We start from the raw sequence: 20,778 nt of genomic DNA, 5'->3' as shown, positions 1-20,778 counted from the left end.
GGCTGTCTGTGATCATCATTTTTTGGAGTAGATTTGCTAAAAATAGAATAAATCAATCTCAAGGATAAATTTTTTTTATTATTAATCAAGGAAAAACTGATTGTAAAATCTATAAATTATTTTATTTTCTGCCAAGTTCCATAATAATTTTTTTACAACAAATATTTTAAATAATATTTCTTTTTTGGTGAAAAAGATATTGGCCCAAGCACAGACATAAAAAAATAAACACAATGTCTTTTTAACTGTATAAAATCATGGGCTTTCAAAAATAATAAAATTATCAATAAACCCAAAAACCAAAGAACACTTGAAGAAGAATCCGCATTGCTATGACCCAATTTCTTGTTTGGTTAATTATTGGACAATCATCGAAAACACTATTCTAGATTTCTTCCCTCTCACTCTCTAGCTCTGACACAGAGAACACCTTTCAGGAGAAGTCGTTCAACTCGAAAGTTTGCGGAAGGAAGGTTTGCAGCAAGTGTAGACAGGTATGTATGTATGTATGTATATGTTCATCTGTATCCACCTTTCATTCTAGGAATTTTTTTGTTAAAAAAATCTAACTTTTAGCAACATAATTATCTCATTGATGTTATATAATCCTATGCATTAAGTAGATAATTATTGTGAAGGTTATAGTTATGACGACTTATGTTTCATATCTTGTTTTCTTTTTCCAACACCTACTTTATGTTTCGACAATTGTTTGATCGAATATTACACATTTTGGAAGTATTTTATTATTTTATGGACTATAAACATTATTTTATGTCAAATTTTGATAAAGTGTAAAGGTTCAATTATGACATACTCATTAGTTTTTCTCATTCCAGGTACATAAGTAACCCAAATTCTATTGTGCATGAAAAATAGCAAAATATCTACGAACTATGCACTCTGGTTACTTTTTATCATGTTATATACTTGATTATTATTTTTATTATTCCATTTATATCTTGTCTCTTTTTTTTTTTTCATTTTTTTAGATCCAAAATTCTTAAATCATGTGATGTTCATGTTAAGTGTTACGATGAAAGAACCCTTACTTACAAATCCCAAAAACTGTGGTTTTGAAAAATTAAAATGTGACAATCAATATAAAGAAATATTGATATCCTACTAATGAAATATTCATAGTACATAATAATATAAAATTATATCATATTTATGTACTATTTGATCAAAACAATTAAGGACACATTTTGTAATTAAGGTTTTAAAAATGATAAAAAATATTAGGACTTAAGTCCGTCAAATGTTCAGACCTAAAACATGACATATCTTGTAAAAAGCTAAGCACATAAATTAACCAAGAACATATTCCAAGAAATCAAGCGAAAAACTAAATATAACAAATTGAAAAATAAAGCATAAATGAATGCAAAAACAAAGCCAAAATTTTCTCAAATGTAATGCATACTCTTTGTCCCACTATAACAAGGTGAACAAGACCTAAAAAATGAGACCCGAATATATGTATCCTACGGCACTTAAACCCTAAAATCTTCACACAAAACCGATGACACCAAGCTCACCAATGTGAACTCTCAGTTTACACACCTTTCACTTGTCAATAGGCTCACCACACTCGGAAATACACAGTGGAACACTTGTTTGACAACATAGGCAATTGAAACATCACCGAAAAGTACCTAAACCACTCAGGATGGAACATGATGGATAGAGAGATTGAACACACCTAAACCTAAAATGAATGGCTCTGATCGCCTCCCTAGAGGGCGATAGTCTTTGGGATGGACCATTGCAATGGGCTGAAATTGTGGGCATCAATAGAAAAGATCTCCATTGCCCTTCATATTGAGCAATGGCTGAAAACCTAACAATCTTTACATAATGGTAAAACCATTAGATTCTTAAAAAATTCATCTAGATTTTGTATCCACTTTGAGAAACGCTTTTTAAGCACAAAGAGGTCAACAAAAAGGAAACTGCTGAAAGCAAATGTTTACTTGACCACATTAATGAAAAAAAATAAAAATATATATATGATTGCCAACTAGTAGATGGGAAGATCACATGTACCATATAAATGATCAAGTGTCTAATTGAGTCCATTGGATTGGAGCTTCAAAAGCAATATGTTTGTTCATTTTCATAACTCGTAATGCAGAACCAAATGTAACTCCAAGCAGATGCTCGATGATGTAGAGGCGATCAATTAATAGAAAAAAAAGAAAAAGAGAAAAAAAAATTAAAAAAAGAACGAATTGCTAGTCATGATCAAAATCTTATTAGATGCATAAAAAACTAGATAAATTGAAACTAAGAATTAGAATGATGACATAATAGTAGAAAGGAAAAAAAAATTAATACTAACTAAAAAAGGTGACTAACTCACTATTTTTTTTTTTATGCAAAATAACCATGGATAGGAAATAGTCATGCCAACGTTACTATTTTGAAGATCCTACCATTACTTCAATATGAATAACTATTGCAAAGTCTTGCCACTCTTTCTTAATTTATTTCATTTTTTTCTCCTTGTGGTCGAATCTAGACGAAATTCGGACAGTTAAACAAAAACAAAATGAGTCAAACTCATTGTTTTGCATGATGAACAACGTATTTTGCTGGCTAGACCAAATATGATGAATAGTGGAACCTAAGCTAACCCTTAGATATCTAAAGAAGTAAAGTATGTGATGCATTTAATTCACCATGATCAAAAATCGTTCTTGTTGCATTTAACTCCCTAAAAACAGTCATAATCAGCCCAAACGAAATAACTGCGAATGAAGACAAGCTAGAAAAAATGGCTAGCTCTAAACCAATTTATGATGATCTTATCTTTAATCTAAAAGTAAATTACAAGATTATAGAGACATGACTTAAGGGGTTTGGCATAAAACAATACATTCACAAGTATTAAAAGTTCCACTAATCAAAGGGATATTCTAAATATAGTATGTTCCTAAGAAATAAATGAACAACTAACCAAGTTGACCAACAATCCAATTTTCTTAAATATGAAATATAACTAAAAATTAATGATCAACCCAATAGTCACAAAATAATTAAGAATACTACAACAAGAATAAACAAATCTAGAAGGAACGAGATAGAACATGATTTGCGACTAGCAACAAACCCATCAAACAAATCTAGAAAGCAATAGAACACCCTTGTTGATTTGCTTCCGTGCGTCTCGTTGGCTCAATATTTTTCTCTTCCTTTTATAGGTTAACCTAGCATTAGGTGTAATCTTTCAACTTGATTGGGCTTAGTTTGAAGCCAAATAACATAATTGCATTGTGAATATATATATATATATATATATATATAAAGAATCTCCAATGTTGCAAGTGCAATAAAGACCTTAATTCACACAAACACAATGAGAAAACCAACTTCCGTGTGTCACATAGTGTGTGATGGGAAAAGGTGAGTTGATTTCTTGAGAGGGAAATTCATGTGACTTCTCTGAGGTCAAGATTTTCCATACCTTATATTGCGAAGATTATAAAAAAAAAACTATGTGGTCTTTAAAAACCTTACTCAACAAAGGAGTTATTTGAGTTCCAATCGGATAAAAGAAACTGAACCTAATGTGGTTTATACTCGATTAGGTAGGTACTTTACTGGTGTTAAGATAGTAGGTCTAACTTGGTGTTTGTTGATGTTTTAATCATTAAAAACCTGGCAATAGTAAATCTGATGATAGGTTTTGTGATTAATAGTTTTTTGGAATGGAATCTCCCTTATATAGGTTTGATACTGAACTTGGCCAAGAAAGATCGACCCAACCACACACACAACAAAAAAATAAAAAATAAAAAATAAAAACAAAGTTATATAACTGTATAAAATTCATCGGCTTTTAACAATAATTAAATTATAAAAAACTCAAAACCAAAAACACCCGGAGAAGATTCCGTGTCTAATATCTTCCCTAATCATCACATACCTCTTTCATTTGACTACATCGACTTTGGCTTGCTAATCCTACTGTCCGCAAATCAAAGGCACATGCGATCGGAAAAAGCAAACAAAAACGCAAATTTCATCGACAAGGACCATCAAACATAGGTGATATCGAAGAGGAACTTGAACCTGAATCCGAACATCCTTAGCTTCCTCCGCAGGCGAAAACAGAAAGCCATTCTTAACCCTTACCTTCCTCTACGAACACTTCTTTCACCCCCAAAATATTTGATCTCCAAATCAAACCCCCACCAATTTCAATTGATACGACCTAATTTCGTTTTTTGGTCATATTTTGGACAAAATTCGAAACACTGTCTTCGTCTTAGCCCCTCTCTCGTTCTCATCGAAGAACCTTTCAGGAGTCCTCCTTCAAATCAACAATTTGTCAAAGGAAAGTTTGCAGCAGGAGTAAAGAGGTATGTATATGTTCATGTGTATCTATCTCCCTTTCAAGTGGTCATGGATGTACTTGTTCGAGCTTCGTCTACTTTTTTCTGAATTTGAATGAATGATATCTTTGTTTTCTAACTCAATTTCTTGCAGATATTCGGTCGCCATCCATCGTGCTCTTCTTGTTTCATTTGGTAATCTAAGGAGGTATACAAATCTAATCTTCTTTCTTTAATCTCTTAGATTTCCACAATTGAAACTAGGGTTACAATGAAATGCTTATGTATTTTTATTTTTTTTTGAAAAAAAAAAAAAATCATCTTCCTTTACTTAATATATTAATTTCTCTTTCTTTTCAATGTTCTTATATTTCTGTCAATGTTGCTGTCTTAATTATTATCTTTCATTAATACTTATATAGCAAATTATTTTATTTTAATATTATTATTTTTCAATATGTGATCTTTTGGCAAACTAGTTTGTACCCTTCAACCAACATAACTATTGATCCCCCGGACATAATCACAACGTCTCTTTTAGTCGCACGTGGTCTATTATTGTTAGTTATTTAAATGCACTCCTTTACTTTTAATAAAGTTCCTATAAAATCGAATCATATATTGATATACCACATTGGATCTTTTTTGTCAAGTAGCTTGTTGTCAAGTTTATTTATTTATTTATTTATTTTTTTCATTGTTGTTAATTTCACTCTAGGAATTTTTTTTATTCTTCATAATATAACTTCTAGCTACATAAGTACCGCCTTGATCTTAATCCTATGCATTGAGTAGATTTTTATTATGTAAGTTGGAGTTATGATTGACTTAACTTTCATATCATGTTTTCTTTTTCAACACCTACTCAGTGTTCCAACAAATGTTTGATCAAATACTACATATGTTGATAGTATTATATTATTTGATAAAGTGTAACCTAGTATTCTCTTCTTTATCTTAAATTTTCACGTAAATGTCATGTATGTAAGAATATAATAAAAAACACATAATATGAAATACTGAAAATCAGACAAGGGAAAAAAAACCTTAATTTTGAATTGAAAGACATAAGTGGTTTTGAAAATTTTTCCATTGTTATGTATGAGATTTATTAATAGTCTATTGTCTCCAAACATTGTTTCTATATTTCCAGAGAGAACTTGCTTATATTGAAAGAGGATGGGCTGTTGGTATTTGCATATTGATTTAATATAGTTATAAATTTTGTTAAACATAGCAAACTACTTGCATATTTGATAGATGAACACAAGGCCTATTTATATTTTATAATTATTTTTAAATTCAATTTCTTAATATAGTGTTAATGAAGCATTTTCTTTGTGATGGGTTTAGGGTGAATTTTTATTATGTATCGTTATATTTTGGCTTATCTTGTAACTATGAATCATAGTGACATGTATGACTTGTAGTAAGATGGTTGGTATTTTTCTTTTCAATTTATTTATATATTTATTTTTTTGAATCATTTTATTATGTTTAACCATCTATACCTCATTGTTATTGTTATGTTGCAGAATCATAAATCAATGAATAAGAGAAAGGAATTGCCATCTCCGTCAATGACGAGGATGGATGATGGAGCCATTGTGATGAGAGATGGGGAAACGGCTCGGTCATTGAGAATTGACGGAGTTCCTCCGTCGGAAATCACTCCAGAGATAAGAGTACAAAGACGTGTCGACAGACGAGTTTCTTTTGACGATAAGGTGCCAATAGATTAAGAAAGTTCAAAAAATAAGTTCAATGTTTCAATTAGTTCCCATAATTAGATATTGAATGCCTTTATGAATAATATCTTCACTAAATATGCAATCCTAATCTTTCATTCGATACTGAAATTGAACTTTCATGGTCTGCAGGTTGATGAAGAGCTTCAAAAAGCTCAAACTGAAGGGTGCACCGACGGGAGCCATGACCTGTCCCCTACGGATCATCCGAGGAATAGAGCAAATATTTATGCTCAATTATTCGGCCCTGAACTAGACGGCCACACCAATGGGAACCATGACCTGTCCTCTATGGAGCATCTGAGGAGTCGAGCAGATATTTATGCTCGATTATTTGGCCTTGAATTGACAGTCCCTGAACTAGAGGGCCACTCCAATGGGGACAGTGCCGACACTCCCTCACGGTTGATCGCTCCCGCAGAAAAGAACGAAGAAGTTGCCGATTCTAATGGGGATTTGCGGGATACTGTCTGCCGAGGAAATGACGATGATGGTATTCGGATAGCGAGTGACAACTGTGCTGGCATTGCAGGTCGTATTCGATCTCTGAGTAGGACCAATAAATGCCAGTCCTATGAGTTGAGTGACTTGTCTGGCGATGAAATTCGGAGCTCGATGGATGATGAAGACTTCACTCTGACGAGGAGGCAAAAAATGAAGAATCAGAAAGGAACTGAAACAGCAAGGGACAGCACGGCAGCAAAGTCTTCAGGGCAGCGCTGCAATCGAATGCCAAAAAGAAAGGTGGCAGTGAATGCTCCTGAGAGGAAGACAAAGCAGAGGAGGATCTCGGGAATCTGTGAGGGCAAAGAACAGAGATTGGAGAGGGAGGGTGGCAATGATGATGACCGAAGAACAGTCAAGGAAGGGGCGCACCTAGTCTCAGCCTCAAATGCCCAGCCCCCGAAAGCTACACGGATTTGCAAAAGTGGCGGTGATGGAGAGGATATGCCGTATTGGCTTAAGGAGATGACAAAGTTTATGACGGGGGCTAAAGCGAAGAAGCTTAAGCCTAAAAGATTTGACATCTCCAAGATCCTAAAGGAATCTATTCTCGGACAACCGTCTCGAACAATGCATGCCGGTGAAGGAACTGGAGTGGCAGATGGAGCTGAATACTACCCTCCTCTTCCCAAGAAGTTTCGGTTTGAGGAAGATGTCGCCCCGCTAACAGAAAAGGAACAGAGGCCAGCTGAGTGGGAGAAGGAGTTGGACGTCTTGTTTGAAGAGTTCAACTTTAGCTGTGCTGTTGAGGAAATTGGAACGACTGCCCGCCGTGAGGTAAGTAAATCACTTCCAGCACTTGTGTAGAATAGACATGAACTGATTTGACATGGATTGAGAACTAAATCGGCACTTTTATTATAATTATTCAGAATGCGATATGATAATTAATGATCAATTCATGGCCTGCAGGTTGTTGGAGTAGACGATGAGGAGGAGGAAGAGAGTCAGGAGCGCAGATGTGCTCGAGGGCTACATGAACTGGTATTAGAAGATGATCGAGGATGGTTTTGTATCTGCTGTCAGCATGTGGCGATTCAACCGAAGGATGTAATTCCTCCGTGGGTAAGTATATATCAATTTCTTCTTTAAATAACTGAAATCAGAAAACCATCCAACTATTGGGAACATCAAAATTGTTCCTTTTAATTTATCCATCCTCCCTAATTCTATATTAATCTGTTATCTGAATGTAGGTCAGTGCAATCTTAGGTTGATTTAAAATTTGTGCGGCTACCCTTATTTATACCACTTCTTCTTCTTCCTTTCGCAGGCGATCAAAGGTCGTAATGCTTCCGGAAAGAAGAAGCAGGAGAAAGGGAAGGCTCTGGATCTTAGCGCCGTTAATCTCCCAGAAGCTGATGCAGCGGACATAAGCAGCTGGACTAGCGGCTCAGTGTGGAGCATCAAGGCTGGTGTGCGGGAAAGTATGTACGAACACCAGCAAGAAGGATTTGAGTTCCTCTGGAGGAACTTGGCAGGCAGTACCGATATTGCTGACTTAAAGAACTCAAATCTAGCTGGAGTGGGCGGATGCATCATTTCTCATGCCCCAGGGACAGGAAAGACACGTCTCATGATCGTATTCCTCGAGACATATCTAAAGATGTATCCAAACTGTCTGCCGATGATCATCGCCCCGGCTGGATTGCTTCAGAACTGGGAAGGGGAGTTCAGGAAGTGGAATTCCGGGTTTAATTTCCACAACCTGAACAATTTGACAATTATCGGTGACGAGATGGCGGCGGCCGATCATCTCTTTCAAGGAACGAGTATCAGATGCAGGGACATGGAGGCAATCCGGATGGTAAAGATATATTCATGGAAGAGAGGGGGAGGCCTTTTGGGGATTAGCTACAGTCTGTTTGAGAAGCTGACGGCGCAGAAAAACGAGGAAGCAGATGCAGGCGAAGAGGGGCAGAGGTCGGGTGTTGAAAAGAACTTCGAAGTTTTGAGATCGATACTTCTTGAGATGCCTGGCCTGGTGATTCTTGACGAAGGCCATACTCCTCGCAACCGCCGGAGTAAAATTTGGACTTCACTGGTTCAGCTCAAGACTGAAAAGCGTGTTATATTGTCTGGGACGCTCTTCCAGAACAACTTCAGAGAGCTGTTCAACTCACTGAAGATCGTAAGGCCTACAGTGGCAGAAGCAGCTATGCAGGACCCGACATTCACTGAGATTCTGCATTCAGATAGGAACCGCCGGAGATCTAGGCCTGCTTTGCTTCCGGAATCCATCAACCGTGCAGTGGAGAGACTTAAAGTCTCAATGTCGCCGTTTGTGCATGTGCACAAAGGCTCTATCCTGCAAAAGAGTCTTCCCGGATTAAGAGACTGTGTGGTCCTCTTGAAATCGACTGGATTGCAGAAGAATCTGATCGACTTGTTGGAAGGGGAACGATTAAGGAAAACAATTAAGAGTTCAGATTTTGTATTTTCTTTGGTATCTGTTCATCCCTACCTTATCCAACGATGCAAGTCGCAAGTGCCAAATGATGGAATTGATATGCAAGCAGCCGAGGCATCCAAGCTCAATTCCAGCGAAGGAGTCAAAACGAAATTCATCGTCGAGTTTGTCCGCCTCAGTATGACGCTGAAGGAAAAAGTGCTCATCTTCAGCCAGTACATTCCCCCCTTGGACCTGATCGAAGAGCATCTGACCGCGACCTTCCAGTGGAATGCGGGGAAGGAAATTCTGAGGCTGGAAGGAAAGCTAGAGAAGAAGCAACGGCAGAATGTGATCAACGCATTCAACGATCCAGAAAATGATTCCATGATCATGCTGGCATCGACGAAGTGCTGCTCGGAGGGCATTAGTCTGGTTGGGGCTTCCAGGGTCATTCTGCTGGACGTTCTCTGGAATCCTTCTGTCCAGCAGCAGGCAATCTGTCGAGCTTATAGGATTGGGCAAAATAGGTTTGTCCATACCTACCATCTTATGACTGCTGCCACAACTGAGGCGGACAAATATTGCCGGCAAGCTGAGAAAGAGCGGCTATCTGAATTAGTGTTTTGCTCTTCTTCAAATGAGCAAGATATCTCAAAGCAGCCGATGGCGGAGATTGAGGACAAGATTCTTGAGGCGATGGTCAAGCACGGAATGACAAAAGACATGTTTGAAAAGATCATCCACCAGCCAAAAACCACAGACTTGATCCAATCCTTAGGCCTCAGAGGTTGATTATGCTCCCGGAAGTATTAAGGTACGCCTTGAGCGAAATTGTTTTTAAAGAAACAAATTGAGTTGATTGATTCATTTATGCTTGTGAATTGTTTGGTTAATTTGCTGGAAGAAATAGAATGTGAAAGAAGCTTGGAATTTATTTTTTGTTTATTTTCTTATGAATTTTAAAATTTTGTTTTTCTTATGAATGTTGCAGCTGAATCGTTGCGATAAAGCAGAGAATCCTCATAGGAACTGACTGCAGGCACCCGATAGTCTGTCTCTTTCTCTGTTTTTTATCCTTCAGTCGAAGTGAGCTATTTCTTTCCTCTTTTGTCTCTGAATTTTTTCTTGGATGGATTGTCGAACAGGCATAGTTATTTCGTGAAACAAGAGCAGCCAAGACAGCTGGCTGTCCATTTTGTTTGTGGACACAAAGCCTAATGATGATATCCCAATGTTTCAACATTAACAAAACAAGGACTCCTCTCCTCAATATGTAGTAAGTACAAGTACAATACTTCTATTTTTCTTCATACATGCTCCCTCTCTCACTCTCTCTCGCACTATATATTATTTTTTCCATGGCAGAAACAAAAAATTGTGGATTGTAGTTCATATAGGTTTCTTATGAATTTTAAAATTTTGTGCTTTGACAGATGGTTGGTCTGATATTGCTAAATCTGTGTACCAGGAAAGTGCTGCGGAAGGATAGTGATCTTTGTGATAAAGCAGAGAAACTTGCTGGCAACCGCCTCTCGTCTAGAGCTAACTGCAGACACCCGACGGTCTGTCTCTTTCTCTGTTTTTTATCCTAAAATAGAAGTGAACACTAATGATTAATGATTTCTTGAAGCTATCCCCTTGAATATTTTCTTGGATGTACAAGCATAGTTATTTCATGAAGACTGTGGGCGAGAGCAGCCAAGAAACCACCAGTCCCGTCTTGTTTGTGGGCACAAAAGCTAAGTCTATTAACAAAACAAGGACTCCTCTCCTCAATATGTAGTAAGTACAATACAATACTTCTGTTTTTCAATATACATGCTCCCTCTCACTCTCTCTCTCGCACTATGTATTATTTTTGTAATGGGTTATATTGTTTCCGAAAGAAGTTTTGATTTTTTTTATTTTTTCCACAGCAGAAACAAAAAATGGTGGATTGTAGTTCATATAAGTTTCTTATGAGTTTTAAAATTTTGCTTTTCGACGGATGGCTGGTTTAATATTGTTAAATCCGTGTACCAGGAAAGTGTTGCGGCTGAAAAGATAGTGATAGTTGCGATAAAGTAAGGAAAGTTGTTGGCAACCGAAGGTGTGTCTGTTTAGCTGTTTGTTTTCCTTAAGTAGAAATGAATACTAATGTTTTCTGAAGCTATTCCCTTCCCCCTCCGTCGCTGAATATTTTCTTGGATAGACTGTCCGACAGGCATGGGTATTTTCATAAAGATGGTGGACTGAGAGCAGCCAAGAAAGCAGCAGTCCCATCTTGTTTGTTGACACAAAGCCTAAGGATGATATCCCAATCTTACAACATAAACAAAACAAGGACTCCTCTCGTCAATATGTAGTAAGTACAAGTACAATTTGCATGAAGAAATCGAATGTGAAAGAAGCTTGGAATTTATTTTTTGTTTATTTTCTTATGAATTTTAAAATTTTGTTTTTCTTATGAATGCTGCAGCTGAATCGTTGCGATAAAGCAAAGAATCCTCATGGGAACTTACTGCAGGCACCCGATAGTCTGTCTCTTTCTCTGTTTCTTATCCTTCAGTTGAAGTGAGCTATTCCTTTCCTCTTCTGTCTCTGAATTTTTTCTTGGATGGACTGTCGAACAGGCATAGTTATTTCGTGAAACAAGAGCAGCCAAGACAGCTGGCAGTCCATTTTGTTTGTGGACACAAAGCCTAATGATGATATCCCAATGTTTTAACATTAACAAAACAAGGACTCCTCTCCTCAATATGCAGTAAGTACAAGTACAATACTTCTATTTTTCTTCATACATGCTCCCTCACTCGCTTTCTCTCGCACTATATATTATTTTTTCCATGGCAGAAACAAAATTTGGTGGATTGTAGTTCATATAGGTTTCTTATGAATTTTAAAATTTTGTGTTTTGACGGATGGTTGGTCTGATATTGCTAAATTTGTGTACCAGGAAAGTGTTGCGGCTGAAGGATAGTGATCCTTGTGATAAAGCAGAGAAACTTGCTGGCAACTGCCTCTCATCTAGAGCTAACTGCAGACACCCGACGGTCTGTCTCTTTCTCTGTTTTTTATCCTAAAATAGAAGTGAACACTAATGTTTTCTTGAAGCTATCCCCTTCCTCCTCTGTCGCTGAATATTTTCTTGGATGTACAAGCATAGTTATTTCATGAAGACTGTGGGCGAGAGCAGCCAAGAAAGCACCAGTCCCGCCTTGTTTGTGGGCACAAAGGCTAAGTATATTAACAAAACAAGGACTCCTCTCCTCAATATGTAGTAAGTACAATACAATACTTCTGTTTTTCAATATACATGCTCCCTCTCACTCTCTCTCTCGCACTATATATTATTTTTGTAATGGGTTATATTGTTTCCGCAATAAGTTTTGAATTTTTTTATTTTTTCCACGGCAGAAACAAAAACTGGTGGATTGTAGTTCATATAAGTTTCTTATGAGTTTTAAAATTTTTTTTTTCGACGGATGGCTGGTTTGATATTGTTAAATCTGTGTACCAGGAAAGTGCTGCGGCTGAAAAGACAGTGATCGTTGCAATAAAGCAGGGAAAGTTGCTGGCAACCGAAGGTGTGTCTGTTTAGCTGTTTGTTTTCCTTGAGTAGAAATGAATACTAATGTTTTCTGAAGCTATTCCCTTCCCCCTCCGTCGCTGAATATTTTCTTGGATGGACTGTCCGACAGGCATGGCTATTTTCATAAAGATGGTGGACTAAGAGCAGCCAAGAAAGCAGCAGTCCCATCTTGTTTGTTGACACAAAGCCTAAGGATGATATCCCAATTTTTCAACATTAACAAAACAAGGACTCCTCTCCTTAATATGTAGTAAGTACAAGTACAATACTTCTATTTTTCTACATACATGCTTCCACTCTCACTCCCTTTCACACAATATATTATTTATGTGATGGGTTATATTGTTTCCGAAAGAAGTTTCGAATTTTTTCATTTTTTTTTCCACAGAAGAAATAAAATACGGTGGATTGTAGTTCATATTGGTTTCTTATTTTATTTTTTAACTAATGGCTGGTTTGATATTTCTAAATCTATGTAGCAGGAAAGTGCGGCGGCTGATTGGATTCCAGAGTCCAAGTCCAAAATCCAAGAAGGCCCAAATGCGATTTATTTTTTATTTTTCCAGGCCCATATTAAAGATATGGTTGGTCCCTCCATGGAGAGAAAAAGACAATATGTTGTAACAACATACTGATTTATAGTAATTTGTTGAGAAGATAGATTCTGATGGAATTTAGTTGGTTAGATAATCTTGTTGAATGGTGTTGCATAGAAATGATTTGCAGATAGCAATTCTTGAGGGAGATGAACACAGCTTGTGAAAGTTTAACTTGTTTTCAATTTAGTGAAGTCATGCCTGGGTTGGAACCCTCCAGATGTAGGTCTTTTATGACCGAACTGGGTTATCAATTTCATGTGTTTTATTTTTGAGCTTGCAGATTGTGCGTTGTGTTATTTGATCGGTTCATAAACTGTCTGTAGCAAAATCTATTTGGGAGTATGTTGGTGCTGTATTTATTTGTTGTTAGCTTTTTGTGGTGCTGTTAATTGGTCGCTTCTTGGTTTTTGAACGAATTTGGGGCTAACAATAACAAATTTGTGTAAGAGCTATATTGATTTCTTGTGGCTTGTCTGGCTGTCCAGTCATTTGTTTGGGTTGATTATGACTGTTATGATGAAGTTAAATATGACAAGAATGATTTTGATTATAATGGGTTAAGATGCATGTTTCTTTGGATATCCATGTTTATACATTGTTAGAACTTGATTAGTTTTGGTGTGTGATTGTTGTAAATGGATAATGGAGTAGATAGCTTCATGAAGTTCATTCATTGTTACTGTTATGATGAAGTTAAATCCCTCGCTAATCTCGACCAAATTTGACTTGTGATTTCGTCCATCGCAAATGTCCTCACTACATATTTTCTTCGGAGCAAATTTATCCATAGCCAGTCTGCGACCGAATTTGAGTTCTTTGCGTGAGATTTTTTTTTCCCCTGCAAAAACAGTCTTTTTTTTTTTTCTTGAAGAAGCAGCTTGAGTATGTCAATGAAGTTTCTTCTACAAAAGATTATGTAGAAATTAAAAGAGGTGTTGGGAAAATGACAAAAAACAAGATTTCCTTATTCCACAATCACGTTTTTTGGAGTAGATATGTGAACGCATGTGGCTGTGCATGGGGAAGGATCACGAGTCTATACACAATTAGAGATAGCCGAACAAAAGAATAAACCAATTTCAAGGATCGAGAACTTCATTATCAATCTAAGGAAAAATTATTGTAAAATGTAAATAAGGTATTTATAGAGTCGGAACTACTAAAGAGAATAATATATAAGCCCAAAATAAAAATAATAGTAATTTTTAAAATTGGCTCAAAAATATGTATGAATGCTTAAACGATGTGTCGATGTTGGATAGACAAAAAAAAAATTATATATCATTACAAAGTTATGAGTTAAACATGGGAATTTTGTCATATTTCACACAAATATTTATATATCTCCACCAGAATCGAAAACAATATGATTCCACCGGAACCAAAAACGACATGACTCCACCGGAATTGAAAATGACATGACTCTCCACCAAAGTCGAAACGAGATGACTCTCCTCCAAAATCGAAAAAAAAAAAAAAAAAAAAAAAAAAAAAAAAAAAAACCTTTCCTCTTCCCCAGCTTACATATTCTTATTTAAATTATAAAATTTCTTGTCTTAGTAAGGGATTGATTTCCTCACAAATTATGAAATCTCGCGTTGTGAGGACTTCAATTCCCTCACCAACCAGTTTTACAAGGAAATTTACAGGTTTTGCAAGGGAAAATATTCCCTCACAAATTGTGTAGTCCACCAGACAGACAAGAGATGAAGATTTCCCACTTGGAAATGAATTTAAGGGAACTACAAAAGTTAATGAGCACCGTAAGACTCAATTGGTCCTAGAATTCAGAGGTATTAACGCCAGAATATGAATTTCATAACCAGATCGAAATGAGCTTTCCGATCAAGTGGTAACAATGCGCACCCTCGAATCCACATGATGATGCAAGAATTGGCCATGTTTGAAGAACCATAGGAGAAGGAACAAGAACTCAAGTGAGGGATGGAAGGATCGAATATGAACAAATATATATATATATATACATACATATCTTGACTAGAACATGTGCTCTTGCTAGTATAGGATTGTCTATTATATTTGAAGTTCAATGTATTATCATTACACAGAAAATGGTATACGTATGTGTATGTATTTATATTCACAGTGTAGAAGCAACAAAACTTCGGCGGGAGGCAGTGTACCATTGGGTGTAGCAAGACCGGAGATTCGGCCAGTCAGAAGCCGGGCAATGTGTGTAGTGGTGGAGCCAATTCGACAGCACCCATTCTTGCTCCTCTGCCTCTAATGTTGCGATCAACTCTTCCAATATCTTTTCGACTTCCAACCTTTCCCGCATGCTTAGGATCGGCGCATCAGTCCCGTTGTTGGCGCAGCACAACAGTGGCAGCCATGAAGTCATTATTTTCATCTTCAATTTTCTCGTTGTCGCATCTTCACCTTCTTCTCCGCCTATTCCTTTTGTTTCTTTTATCAAGAATGCTGTTTCCAAAGGAATGCATTAATTTCGAAAGCATCAAACTTGTACAAGCAAGAAATGACTTGAAACTTTATCTCAGACAGCTAAAAGATAAATTCAATAAAATTAAGCTTTCAATCAAAGAATAAAATTAACAATTTAGATAGTAAATTTGATTATCTATAAAATTATAGCTACCGACAGAAGCTTAATAACAAACTCTTTCTAATTAGACTTGGAATTCTGGTTTACTTTGACATTTTTTTAGTAATAAAATATTCTCTTTTAACAAAACTATTTAAGGAACATAAACACAAAAGACACATAAATACAAAGTAAACAAAGCCCATAGTATCCAATTTACCTGTGGCTTTAACCAAGGATCCCTGAAGCCGCGGCTCCGCCGACAAGGCGACGGAAGCCAAATTAGAAGCCGAAGCCCACTTATAAACTGCCTCTTCAGCGCAGCCGGACGCCGCCATCTTCTGAGCAAGCCAAAGCACCTCAGCCGCCATTTTCTCAGCCGAGCTCCCCGACGTCTCAGACTCTACGCCATTCACGGCATATCGCCACGCAGCGCGCCCAAAATACCCAATCCCCTTAAATAAAAGGCTCGCCATATCGTAAATAAAAGACTCGCCCTCCCGCACCCCCTGCGCCGCGGCCACCGTCTCTCCGCCGCCCCCTCTCCGCCCCTTCTCCACCGCCGCCAATTCAAGCCTGCTCAAAGTCCTCGAGAACGCCGCCGACAGCACCACCCGATTGACTTCTCTCAAGGCTTCGCGGCCATCGGAGATGTTCTCGTCCATAAGCTTCTCGGCCAACGACCTCACCACTTCGTATTTTCTTGAGCTCACCGGAACATCGTTCATTATCAGCAGCAGCTGGTAGAGTGCCCGGGAGACGCCGGAGCCGCCGCCGCCGCTGCTGCGGCGGGCGGCAGGCGGTGGCTCGTCGTTAGTGGGATTGAGAGGGTAGTTGGCGGCGGCGTCGGAAGGCGTAAGCGCAGAGAGGAAGGAAGGGAGAAGGCTGAGGAAGAAGAGGAAAGTGGACTGAATTACACGGCGAAGGAGATTAAGAAGCTTGTAGTGTTGGGACAAGTAGAGCATGGGGCGATCGGCGTGTACGAAAATTGTGGTCAGCAGATTTCTCAGCAGCAGAGGAGCTATGGCGGTAGGGGAATTCTCCATGGTTTCCGTACAGTGAGTTGCAGCACCCATTTTGGTGCTTGCTGTAATTATCTGGCGATGAATGGCCCAGAAAAATTAGGGTTCTTTCTTATTTGCTTATCGCTTAATAATCCAAAAACGTGGAAGTTTCAGTAGCTACCAGTACCACTGAAAATACCAAAATATGTAGGACTCTTTAATTTTTGTTTTTTTGTTTTTTCAGTTTTTATATTTTATATTGTTAAAAAAAAATTTAAACAAAACAAGCTCTTTATATAGATTTTTTTTTAAAGCTTTGATACTATTAATCAAATTATTTGTTTTAATACTCTCTCAATTCCATAAAAAAAATATCATTTTTCTATTTTGTCCGTCCCAAAATAAAACACAAGTATCATTTTTAATTTATTAATTGTGCTGTCTATTTAATATAATTAATATTATTACAACTTTCAATATATTAAACAAATGTAATCTTCATGTAAAAAAACAAATAGTACCGGACGTATCATTTTTTTTCTTACAATATATGTCAAATATTTATTTTTCAACTCTTTCTTCTAACTCTTCAAAATTTTTAGTATTTATAATAAACAGAGAGTTTGTTTATCCAACTATTTTTTTTTTTTAGTATGATTCCAATATAATATATATATATACATGATAATCTTTAAAAAAATAAAATAAAATTTGAATATAAAATATTATTTTTTATATTAATTATAAAAAATTTTATATTTCACCTAAAAAAAATCTCATCAAAATACTAAAGAACAAACAAACTTGGGGTCTATTATGTAAGTTTAGAAAAAGAAATTGTAATTTTTCAAAACGTACATAATTGCATTGTTATAGTTAAAAATATATACTATAATAAAAAAATTAAAAAAAAAATTAAAACCATGTAAATTAGATTAAGTCGACTAAAGCCCGTAAACTAAATCATAACTTCAAATAATTATGTAAGAGATGGTTTAGCGGTGAGGATAGACTCACATACACCTCTTCGTTAATATTTTTGTCACTAATATTTAACAATTAATTTTAAAATTATATTTTCTCCGTCTGCAAACCAATGTGCTTTAAGATTGAACTACAATCCTCAAAGATGTGAAGAAATAATTCAAACCACTTATTATAATTCCTTCACGTATTTGAGTACTTAATTCAACTAGGTTTTACTTCCGAATTCGATTAAATATCTTTACTTTCATGATTTTGAATTTGAGATTACATTTAATTCTTAAATATAAAAATATATTACCTCCGTCCACCACCAATCTATCCGTTTACTTTTTGCATATTAATTTTTGAATATTAATTATTATATCAAAACGTAGTAGGGTGTGTTTGTTTGGGGGTTTGGATTTTGAGTTGGGATTTGAATAGTAAAAATTTTGAATTTAAATAGTTGTATGATGTGATATAAATAGGTGTTGATGTGATGTTTTGAATGTAAAATTGATTTTTAGTATAATATAAAAAATGAAAAATAGGTGTTTGATTTGATGTTTTTGGGGGAAAAAAATTGGATGAATAGTAGAAATCTTATTAAATCCCCCAAACAAACACACCCTAAGAAAAAACGACAAAAATATTTGTATTAGTGCCTTATAATACTCATGTAATGGCATTTATACAAAAAATTATATAAATATAAATATAAATATATTTTTAATGTTAAAAATAATGACGCCAAATGACGGTGGACGGAAGTAGTATTAATATGCCAGCAATTGAACCCAGTCCCGAAATTCTTATATTACATATCAATTTGTTACATAACATAATCCGACAGCTGAGATTAACCGTACATACACATACAATTATACATCATAGAAAAATTAAACCTAGTTTACTTGCTTTACATTATTACTAACATTTTGTTCAGATTTAAATTTGTGGGATGAATCCTGATTATCGTCGTCGACGACATATTCATCATCGTCATTATTAGTGTAGTTGCAATATATATAAGGAAGTAGCGACAATGTCCTTGGTCGATGAGACAGGTTTTCCGATTCTATAAGAAACGACTTCAAATGTTTGGCGAAATCTTTTGGCTTTTCGACGTTCACAGCATGCCCTGCATTCTTTATCACTACCAAATCCGCCTTGTCGCCGATGTGCCTTTTTTAATAGAAATATCAAATATAAGGAAGGAACCAATGTAAGAATTTAGATACGTCGTTTGGAAATTTTATGTCATTACGTTTTGAGCCTATGCGCCAACGGCAACGGGAATATTCTGTCCATCTCTCCCCAAATGATTAGCGTGGGCTGTTCGCCGTTACCAGCCGTTTGTATAGTATTCGATCGTAATGAAAAATTAAATAAATGAAATGAAAATGAAAATGAAGATGAAGAGTTTGCAAACCTGTTCGATCTTTGGAATTTTAGAACACTGCCTGTCGTTGATTAGAGCTTGAATTAGCTCCTTCTTTTGCTTCAAATGATCCATACAGAACACCTGGTTTTTTCATTTATACTCTGTTATCGTTATTTCGTATAATACACAAAAATAAAAAATTATCCGTCAAAATTATGTAATTATTTTCTTTTCGGTCCTTTAATTTACTTTATAAATGTTATAAGTTTTAAAAAAAAGAAGAAGAAAAACAATTACATACTGAATTGGGTTTGGAGGTTTACGTTTCTTATCTAAATAATGTTTAATGTTTTATTTTGTAAGTAAAAAATATTTAATTCGTCTCGATTCAAAGTACATTTTTTAGTTTTTAACTATTTTCTTTTGTTTCATTTGAAAGTTTCAATTTCTTATTTAAAAAAAATAATAATAATAATAATTATACATAAATACCAAAATGCCTTTTATTTTTTACATAAATTATAAATATCTCATTATACATACAATTACTTTATACATAAAGTCGAATAAAATCTCAAAAACTATATAGAAACTCAACATATAAGAAGAATTCCGGGGTTTCAACAGTAGCCTTTCACTTTTATAAACCAAGAAAGTCTAGCATAAATTTTAACGCGGGATATATTCAACAATTATTATAACCTACCGATCGATAGCTAGTGATTCAAACTTGTATAAAAGCCAAATTTTCATATATAACTATTTAAATATCCAAAATGAAAAAAATCCCATATTTTATAAGAAAAAATAATATATATTTCCAGGCAATCCGACCTGAATGTAATCGGAGAGGAAGTAAGCCGGGAGGCCTTTAACGACGGCAGGCCTGGCAAAGGCGAACTGAATCAATTCCCGGAGCTTATCGGGCGTCTGCGGCATGAGAATGCTAGCAACCTCGTCGAGATCCGCGACCTCAAAGAGGCCGTCGCGCATGTCCTTCTCCTCGAGGCACACCCCGGTGCAGCAGAGCACGACCTTCTGCACAGCCTCGGGGTACTGCGCGGCCATGCTGTACGTGACAAAACCGCCGTAGCTGATCCCGACGATGCTCATGCGGTGCACCCCGTGCGAGACCATGAGGCGCATGACGCACTGCGCCTGGAAGGCCTCGGTGCGCTCGGGGCGCTTGGTGGTGGACTCGCCGAAGAAGAGGAGGTCGGGGACGTAAATGTTGAAGCGCGGCATGAGGTGGCGGAGGAGGTCGCCGTATTGCCACATGGCGTTGGCGCCGAAGCCGTGGACGAGGACGAGGTTGGGCTTGATGTATTTGTGGGTCTTGGGGACCCAGCAGTGCATGACGGTGCCGTCGCGGAAGTCGGTCTTCACCGACCGGAGACCCGAGTAGGAGAAGAAGCTCCGGTAGAGGAAGTCGGCCGATCCCGTGAAGCTCAGGCATCGAGCCATTGGAGATATATATATATATATGTATAACGTTATTTGATATATGTGTGTATGAACATATCGATTTTTTTTTTTTTTTTTTTTTTTTGTCGATTGGTTTTGCAGAAAGAAAAGAAGGAATTGGATCTGGTGGATTTGATTGTGTGGGAAAATAAATTTGTTTGTTTGTTTGATTGTTTGTTGGGAGGATTATGGAGAGGAAAGTAAAAGTTAATGGATGGATGGATGGATGGTTTGTTTTAGGGA

The 20,778-nt window shown here is 36.5% G+C and overlaps 3 protein-coding genes across 4 annotated transcripts; 1 reads left to right on the top strand and 2 right to left on the bottom strand.

The window, feature by feature from the left end:
- Positions 1-4,044: 4,044 nt before the first annotated feature.
- LOC127256077 (SNF2 domain-containing protein CLASSY 3-like) lies at positions 4,045-13,372 on the top strand. Its single transcript, XM_051281911.1, has 17 exons — positions 4,045-4,367; positions 4,495-4,548; positions 5,876-6,067; positions 6,221-7,369; positions 7,505-7,657; positions 7,866-9,798; positions 9,976-10,033; positions 10,130-10,260; positions 11,007-11,073; positions 11,176-11,328; positions 11,443-11,500; positions 11,597-11,727; positions 11,920-12,016; positions 12,130-12,243; positions 12,484-12,550; positions 12,665-12,805; positions 13,035-13,372. The coding sequence occupies exons 3-6, from the start codon at positions 5,888-5,890 to the stop codon at positions 9,774-9,776; spliced, it is 3,393 nt and encodes a 1,130-aa protein (XP_051137868.1). The 5' UTR covers positions 4,045-4,367; positions 4,495-4,548; positions 5,876-5,887; the 3' UTR covers positions 9,777-9,798; positions 9,976-10,033; positions 10,130-10,260; positions 11,007-11,073; positions 11,176-11,328; positions 11,443-11,500; positions 11,597-11,727; positions 11,920-12,016; positions 12,130-12,243; positions 12,484-12,550; positions 12,665-12,805; positions 13,035-13,372.
- Positions 13,373-15,148: 1,776 nt separating this feature from the next.
- LOC127251718 (uncharacterized) lies at positions 15,149-16,892 on the bottom strand. Its single transcript, XM_051275555.1, has 2 exons — positions 15,938-16,892; positions 15,149-15,596 (listed from the first exon to the last, which is right to left on the bottom strand). Exons 1-2 carry the CDS (start codon positions 16,791-16,793, stop codon positions 15,256-15,258), a joined length of 1,197 nt encoding a protein of 398 aa, XP_051131512.1. The 5' UTR covers positions 16,794-16,892; the 3' UTR covers positions 15,149-15,255.
- A 1,592-nt stretch (positions 16,893-18,484) lies between these two features.
- On the bottom strand, positions 18,485-20,778 carry LOC127255116 (uncharacterized). 2 transcript variants are annotated; one of them, XM_051280504.1, is made up of 4 exons: positions 19,906-20,778; positions 19,120-19,212; positions 18,955-19,022; positions 18,485-18,872 (listed from the first exon to the last, which is right to left on the bottom strand). In XM_051280504.1, exons 1-4 carry the CDS (start codon positions 20,533-20,535, stop codon positions 18,593-18,595), a joined length of 1,071 nt encoding a protein of 356 aa, XP_051136461.1. In that variant the 5' UTR covers positions 20,536-20,778; the 3' UTR covers positions 18,485-18,592. The 2 variants fall into 2 exon arrangements, with proteins under 2 accessions (XP_051136461.1, XP_051136468.1); XM_051280511.1 differs by lacking the exon at positions 18,955-19,022 and having other exon boundaries at positions 18,580-18,872.

The sequence above is a fragment of the Andrographis paniculata genome, unplaced genomic scaffold, assembly GCF_009805555.1.
Source record: "Andrographis paniculata isolate CXL003 unplaced genomic scaffold, ASM980555v1 Contig12END, whole genome shotgun sequence".
NCBI lineage: Eukaryota > Viridiplantae > Streptophyta > Magnoliopsida > Lamiales > Acanthaceae > Andrographis > Andrographis paniculata.
This window is presented reverse-complemented; position numbering and strand designations above follow the sequence as displayed.

Bases quoted from the DNA above. Each gene is read 5' to 3' on its own strand.
- LOC127256077 (XM_051281911.1), top strand. From the start codon at position 5,888: ATGAATAAGAGAAAGGAATTGCCATCTCCGTCAATGACGAGGATGGAT. The intron at 7,370-7,504 runs GTAAGTAAATCA...CATGGCCTGCAG, and splicing joins GAACGACTGCCCGCCGTGAG to GTTGTTGGAGTAGACGATGA. The intron at 7,658-7,865 runs GTAAGTATATAT...TTCCTTTCGCAG, and splicing joins AGGATGTAATTCCTCCGTGG to GCGATCAAAGGTCGTAATGC.
- LOC127251718 (XM_051275555.1), bottom strand. From the start codon at position 16,793: ATGGGTGCTGCAACTCACTGTACGGAAACCATGGAGAATTCCCCTACC. The intron at 15,597-15,937 runs GTAAATTGGATA...CTTTGGAAACAG, and splicing joins ATCCTTGGTTAAAGCCACAG to CATTCTTGATAAAAGAAACA.
- LOC127255116 (XM_051280504.1), bottom strand. From the start codon at position 20,535: ATGGCTCGATGCCTGAGCTTCACGGGATCGGCCGACTTCCTCTACCGG. The intron at 19,213-19,905 runs GTCGGATTGCCT...TGAAAAAACCAG, and splicing joins TCCTCTCCGATTACATTCAG to GTGTTCTGTATGGATCATTT. The intron at 18,873-18,954 runs GTAATGACATAA...CTATTAAAAAAG, and splicing joins TTGGCGCATAGGCTCAAAAC to GCACATCGGCGACAAGGCGG.